The 8,010-nt window shown below is 38.5% G+C and overlaps 1 protein-coding gene across 2 annotated transcripts in view; it reads left to right on the forward strand.

The window, feature by feature from the left end:
- The window catches only part of oxr1a (oxidation resistance 1a), a 199,495-nt gene that overhangs the window by 9,993 nt on the left and 181,492 nt on the right, over positions 1 to 8,010 (forward strand). For both annotated transcript variants that reach the window (XM_020611663.1, XM_020611666.1), the window contains exon 2: positions 4,942 to 5,028. In XM_020611663.1, the coding sequence (XP_020467319.1) occupies positions 5,012 to 5,028 (17 nt within the window). In that variant the 5' untranslated portion in view covers positions 4,942 to 5,011. The remainder of the gene's footprint in view (positions 1 to 4,941; positions 5,029 to 8,010) is intronic.

Genomic DNA, 8,010 nt, shown 5'->3' on the forward strand with positions numbered 1-8,010 from the left:
GCGATAAACCAGAGTTAAGTTATGTTTTGACAGGGGGGGCAAACACTTATTCACACAGGGCTTTGTAGTTTTGGATTTTGTTTTCCCTTAATAATAAAAACCTTCATTTAAAAACTGCATGATGTGTTTACTTGTGTTATCTTTGACTAATATTTAAATTTGTTTGATGATCTGAAACATTACAGTGTGACAAACATGCAAAAAGATAAGAAATCAGTAGGGGGGCAAATACTTTTTCACACCACTGTATCATAATGTTATGCCTGATCGGTGTATACTCCATGTATTACTCTAGACACACCATTTGATTATTTTGGGTCTTAGGGCAGAGGTAGACCAAGCTGACATCAAACAGCCAGGAGCAACGAAGGTTGACTGTTGCATTGCCATTATAGTCACCTTCATCGGGACCAAAAGTGGCACTTGTACACACAGGACAGACTACAGCCAACTGTCCACTAACATGTACATTCTGCACCTGCATGAGAGAAAATAACTCTGTACCAGCAGTTGGCGGTATCTGTATTTGTCATATTAAAAAAGGAAAGTGGAAGACCTAGAACAGCAGATATACACACTGTAAACAAAGCAGCTCTCTCTCACCACAGATAGTTTATAACTGCTATAAGAGTGAGTAGAATATGTCTGAAGATAAGATAAGAACAATATGTCTGATAAGAAAGTGCCAATGGAATTGGCTTTGTTGGCCCTTAGTCTTTTCTTGTGGAAGAAGAAAGGAAATTGATGGTGAAAAATAAGGAAAAACTGCACTAAATGGCTGAAATCATGGACACTATGGAAACAGTGTCAATGGGCTTTCCCGAACGTTTCTCTTCTTGTACATTGTGAGCAGCCAATGATAGTGGTCTCCCTCACTGATCGCATCCCCCCAAGTTCAACACGTTGAGCTGGATGAAAAGCGGCTGACAGGGCCCAACTAGTGCCATCAGTGCACGACACACCGCAAAAACTAGGGAAACCGGTGCTCACTGATGGGCTGACAGTGGCCAATGGGCTCAGTTCAATAAACACGCTTATTTTGAAACAATAGCGGCATGATATGATAGGTCTAAATCATGATCAATAATTACATTATTCTCTACATTTCATCCCCTATAAGCTTAAGTTATACTTTATAAGATATACCAAAAGCAGATTAAGAACTTCAAATCTGTGAACAAATTACAGATTAAAGGTGTTCTAAAAGGAGAAATGAAAGACAACAAGCCCCTACATGCTTGCATAAAACAGAAAGAACCTTGCAAGATTGTACTAGCTAGCACACATGACACAGTCAAAGCCAAGGACACCAAGCATTAGCTCTATACAAATTTTCTTACCAAATAGAACATAAAAGCTTGTGAGTCGAGTGCCTGCCTTCACAGTTTACAGAAAATCTGAGGGGGAAAAAAATAAGGTTATTGGTTTGTTCTTAACCCCTCTCGCAGTTGAAGCTGGCCTCATATAATACCAAATCATTTTCTAAAGGCATTTTCAATTTTTGTCTTGTTTTGGTATAGACCCTTGAGAGATTGGAGGTTTGTTATTATTTTTGTGAGGTGAGTGCTGGGTTTGGTGAAGCATTTTGTGCAATCATTTACATTCTCTGCAACACTGTGATGGAGGATGAGTCACATTTTAAGAGCAATGGAAAAGGAAATCATCACTCTGCAGTCCCTGGGCTCTGAATTTTCTCTCAAATTAGATAAAATGTTTGTTTTAATGAAATGAAGCATTTTATGCTAATTGCCTTTCACTGTGCATGTACCCGCAGCCTTTTATAACAAGATATTTCTCATCTCATTAATATGTCCCTGCTGGCATAATGGTATGAAAAGTTTTTTGTGTAAAAACAGAGCCTGTTGAGATGGCATGTACTGTTGTAAAGAGTTTCTGGGGATGACAATATTGCAGTTTGGTCCAAACTGATCTATAGATGAGTGACAAATTAAGGGAAAAAAGAAGTATCTTACTAAGGAGCTGGGCCATGAATATGTTGAACAGCTTCAGTGCACCTTGGCACTGATCCTGCAGGTCTAAATTCCACTGGAGGGATGAACGCCATTCTTCCAAAAGCTATTCCCTCATTTGCTGATTTGATCATGGTGTTGGAGAAGCTGTCTAACACGTCGGCCCAGTATCTTCTATAGATGTTTAGCTGGGTTGAGATCTGGTGACAGTGAAGGCTACAGCATATGATTCACGCTGTTTTTATACTCGAATCATTCAGTGACCCCTTGTGCTCTATGGATGGGGCCGCTGTCATCTTGGAAAAGACCACTCCCATCAGGAGAGAAATGTTTCATCACAGAATAAAGGTGATTACTCAGGTCAACTTTGTACTGATTTGCAGTGAGCCTTCCCTCAAAGGGGACAAGTGCATTTAAACCATGCCAGCCCTCCACCCAACCCCAGCATTACAGAACCACTGGATTTCGTCACTGCAGGGGTCACGTATTCAATATTTTCTGTAATTTATCACCTGATGTACTGTATGTTAACAACTACTGGATTCATTGCCATGAAATGCTGAATAAGACTGACCTGAATATAAATGGACCTGATCTAAAATTCAGTCGAACACAGCTGAACATAAAGAGAACACATACATCGGCAGCAGCATGATAATTGATTGGTCGTTTAATTAACAAGCACCCATGGGGTCATTTTTCTTTTCACTTCCTTCTTGCTTCGTTTTGTCCTGAGGTGACTGTGGTGCACACATTATCAGAATGGGATTATACTGCGTAGGCTCGGGTCCATTCGGATCCACTTGAGTGTTGGACAAGTTGACATACAGACCATAGACCGTACTGTTCTGAAAAATTAATGGAAAGATAGGCACCCTATGAAACCTAAAAACTGCAAAATGTAAGTTTTTCTCTTTTTGGTTTCTACAGAGTGCAGGTGTCAGAATGTAAAAAAAAAAATGCACATGGTTTACTAAGTCAGGGTCTCAATTTACTTAATTTGTGCTCTCAGATTAATAATTTATGATCTGGATTTAACATAATAATGTGTGCTCCTCACCTTTTGTAGGGGTCGGAAAATGCCTCTGGCATGGTACAATCATTCAGTTGAAGAGGGAGACTTCCTCTGGTGCATGGCATTCTTTCAATGGCTAATCCATAGTGAACTGGGAATTGGTCAAACCTGGCCCCACTGAGCCATCTCACCCTCTCTGTGGCCTTTGGATTCATGGCAGACAGGTTCAGGTGCAATATGCTTAAAGGATCTCAAAGACAGCCAGCCAAAACAAACGTATATATCCACAAAACTATTAAGCAATCTATAGCAAGAGAGTTACTGGCATGAAAATGATAATCCTAAATGGCGAGCATAAATGATTAAACAGAGAGTTCTTGAATTACTAATCCCTCTGCACAAGATTTTTTCCTTATCACTGACTCCTCTTAGACTGTTTCTGATGTTTTTTTCCAAAAGAGAAAAGATATCTGATATACAGAGCAAATGTATATTTTGTAAAAAGCATGCGATTTAATTTCAGTTGTATTTAAAGTAAAAAGTGTCATCAAATATTGGTACACCTGTTGCAATTTCCCCTTAGGATGAATTGTAACATCTTTAATTAATACACACTACCAGTCAAAATTAGCATTTAGCTCAAAGTTCCATTGTGCCTTACTATAGCCTCACAGAGTCTCTATCATAGCTGTTGACTCTTCAGTTAAAATGTGTGTGTATGTGCTTTAGTGAAGCCACCTTTGACTTTTACCCTTATTTGAATAGTTTGTTTTGTTTGGCTTCTAAAAGTGAAAGTGCTCTAAAACCTACTCCAGCTGGATTATCAAGCACACATCATACTGTACCTTCAGAGTAATGCACTGTTAGAATGATTCATCTTAACTGCAGGCTCTATTTAAAATATTTTCTTGCCTGCAAACACAGTCCACCAAGATCAACATGATGCAGCAATACATTTTTGTGGCATCCTGCCTGTACTGCTGTTGTGTTTGTGACAAAGTTGACCTCTGCACTGCCTTAGATTACTCAGAGAAGTGAGTATATCTGTGGTTTGCACCTGAATGAATTATCAGATCTTTCCGGTGTCACACTACATTGTTAACCTTGATGCCTGCTTATTTAACTATTAACCCCCCCCTCTGCTCCCTGCCAGTGTGTTGGAGAGAGGGAACACCCTGCAGGTGTTATTAATGAGATGAGATGGTGTGTATGTGCGTACATGCCCATGTGTCTAACTGATGGAAGGGAGAAAAAAATCACATAGGGCCGAGCCGGGTGCTTTAATCGCCCCAATTCTCCTTCCCTTTCCCTCCCTCCTTCCCTCTGGCCCTCCACTCATCTCATTACAGACAGGAAAGGGTGAGAAGTGAGGCTTGTATAGACCTCAACATTAATTATTGAACCCCATCTTCTTTTTTTTCCAGGTCCTGTTCCACAGTCTACGTTAGCCTTCGATCTTTTTTATAAAGGTTACACAGTGTGTTAGGTATAGCACTAAGTTATAGGGAGAGACCCATTTGGAGATTTAACCATTCAGAGACTGTGCAGTTTAAAGGCCTGTATGTGGCATGTGTGCTTACACAAGTAGACACTGTATATGCTGTAGTTCCTCTTTTAATTGTTCCTTATTACTTCAGTTGAGCTTCAGTGCAAATTAATTCTGCTCTCTTTTAAATGGGCACTGTTGTGTTGAGCTATAGAGTTTTTAAAGTTGCCATTTGGATCTGTGCATTGTTTTGTCATGTTGGCTGAGTTATGCTCTGTTTATTGCCTCCTGCTATGCTCAGTCAATTTGACTGACTCAGCTGGAGGCCAGCTAATGAAGGTTGTTGAGGTCAGCGTGGCCAAAGCCAAGACAACTTGAGGGCAATTTGACTGTGGTGGGGAAGATCTCACTCTTCTCTCCTTTTGTTGTGTGTGTGTGTGTGTGTGTGTGTGTGTGGATGCTTCCTGCAGGTTTGAAAAGTCAGCATCAAACCTTGACCCCTCCAGAGCCACCAAGCAGGGGAAAGAAGACGCTGCCAGGATGTTCAGCACCAAAAGGTCAGCGCAATGTCGCTTTTGATCAGTTCTTATTCCCTCATTTTAAAAAAAAAGCTGCCTGGGCATTTTAAAAAGGATTCTGCTGATACTTTTGACATTTCTGCTCAGCTACATTCCGCAGATAACTTTGAATGTGGAAGGACACTGACGGTTGATTTCATCTCACAACACAAAAAACAACGATCTCTTTCGTTGTTTGTTCAGGCTGAAGTCCAGACACTGTAAAATCAGACACAGAATATTTATCCATATCCACCTTTTGAACTGATATTTTCAGTTCCCATATTTCTAAACAGACAGACCCCGAGAGCCCTTTAAACAGAAGTGTAAATACTTCCATTCAGCCTCTGAAGGAAGCTAGGGAAGCTCTTTATAGTGTTCCTTGGTTGTGTGTACATTGTGTATTTTTAATGTGGCCTGTGATAGTGTACCGGCTGCATGAATGATTTATCACTTTGGCTTTTCTGAATGTTGACTGCAAGGTAGAAGTGGTCACATTGCTTAGCGTGTGTATTGTGGCTTTGGTGGACCAAAACAAATTGCTCTTATGTGTCCCCTGTAAGTAATTTTTAAAAGTAGGTGGAACAGTTCACAGCTTGGGTTTGGCTGAAAATTCTGTTAGTTTTTTCTTGAATAATTAATTGCATTCATTCTAATAAAACAGTGTATTTTGAATCAGTACAGTTATAATGCCTAGTTTTATATTCCTGTGCTTGATACTGCGCATTTTCAACAGCAAAATCACTTATGTATCATTTTTGAATTCTCAGAAATATTTTTGGAAAATGTGCACAAACACTAGAAATGTACAAAGTCTTTTACATACAGATAACATTTGAATGAAAGTTTTCTTAGTACACACTGGTGACAAAGTGCATTATCTGCAAGTGCAGCATATACAGTAAAAAAACTATTTCATCAGTTTGGAATTAACCATTTGTCAAACACTCCCTCAGATAGTGATTGTTTGATCATTGATTAGCAACCATAACTGGCAACAGTGTCACTAGAATTGGTAACTTTTAAGACCCCTTTAGCAATGTTGTTTTTTCATTTTTAAGTTGAGTAGTGAATCTAGCAACTTTTGGGGCAGACCTTAAGACTAATTTAATATTAACTGCTAAGTACTCTTTTTTTTTTTTTCCTCCAAGTGACTCAGATCAGTGTGAACAAACCAAATTGGATTTTTTCATGTCACATGTGGGCAACTCGCATATGCAGTGATGGATCCAAATCATATCTAATCTCTTACTGTGCAACCACTTTAAGAAATGTCAGACTGGATTGTTGTATGGATGCTGAGTCAGCATCCATACTATGTTTTCCAATTATTTATTTCTTTATTATTATTATTCTTCCGTACGTTTTTTGGCACTTAACTACTTCAGCATACTTTCAGCTATTTCAGCTATTAAAATGTTCTGCTCTTCAAGGACATTCATGCTTCTCTTCAGAACTTTTGAAAACTTCATACTTTTAAAATATTTAGCTTTATTTTGAAAATCTTGCTCCTTTCAAATGAATGGGAATATTCAACTTCAGCATAATTTCAGCTATCAAAATGTTCAGCTCTTCAAGGACATTCATGCTTCACTTTAGAATTTTTCTAAACCTATTAACTTTGAAATATTTACCTTTATTTTGAAAATCTTGCCCCATTCAAATGAATGGGAAAATTCAACTTCAGCATACTTTCAGCTATTAAAATGTTCAGGTCTTCAAGGACATTCTTGTTTCTATTGAGAACTTTTGTAAACTTCATACTTTTGAAATATTTAGCTTTATTTTGAAAATTCTACTTCAGCATAAATTCAGCTATCAAAATGTTCAGCTCTCCAAGGACATTCATGCTTCTCTTCAGAATTTTTTGAAGCTTACTACTTTTGAAATATTTAGCTTTATTTTGAAAATTTTGCCCCATTGAAATGAATGGAGAAATTCTACTTCTGCATACTTTCAGCTAGCAAAATCATTCAGGTGTCAAAATGTTCAGCATTTTCAGGGCGATCTTTCAGCACTCAGCATCCATACGCATTTTCTTCAGAAAATGCAATTTTCTAGTTATTATTATTATTTAAAACATCTTACTCCTCCATGGATGTGCATAACATCTATGGTTATCATTTAGTGTCGGCCCCTCACAGACCAGTAAAACATGGAGGAGAGCAACAACAATAATGGAGGTCAGTAGAGAGAGGAGGAAGTTCAGGATTTGTTGGACACACACCAGCCCAGAAGAAATATACTTTAATTCAGCATTTTTTGAGGAAATTGTGCATTTTTACTGTTGCACAAATGATGTTATTGTTATCATTCTTGTGTTCACGGGGCTCGTGGATGTGAATGTGGCTCCTGAACTGACTTCGGTCTGGGTAGCAGCACATTCAGTCAACAAATTAATATAGACCTTGATGACTGACCGGAGTAACAGCGACTCAACTCAGACTCGATTCTGTGGTGACTTGGACTCAAACACTCAGGACTCAAGACTCGACTTGGACTCGAGGTTTAGTGAGTCGACTACAACACTGTCACCAAGTACATATTTAACACCCTTACACAGTTATTTAAGGTAGTTCTCTTTTAGAAATGTTGGCCTTATTTGTGTAGACATTGAAATCTGTCTCTTAATATGTTCTGTGGTTTTAAAAGTTGATGTGAATTCTAGATATCTTCTGAGTTTGAAAGATAGAAGCATATACAGTGCCTTGCGAAAGTATTCGGCCCCCTTGAACTTTGCGACCTTTTGCCACATTTCAGGCTTCAAACATAAAGATATAAAACTGTAATTTTTTGTGAAGAATCAACAACAAGTGGGACACAATCATGAAGTGGAACGAAATTTATTGGATATTTCAAACTTTTTTAACAAATAAAAAACTGAAAAATTGGGCGTGCAAAATTATTCAGCCCCCTTAAGTTAATACTTTGTAGCACCACCTTTTGCTGCGATTACAGCTGTAAGTCGCTTGGGGTATGTCT

Source organism: Monopterus albus, unplaced genomic scaffold (genome assembly GCF_001952655.1).
Source record: "Monopterus albus unplaced genomic scaffold, M_albus_1.0 scaffold116.1, whole genome shotgun sequence".
In the NCBI taxonomy this organism is placed as follows: Eukaryota; Metazoa; Chordata; class Actinopteri; order Synbranchiformes; family Synbranchidae; genus Monopterus; species Monopterus albus.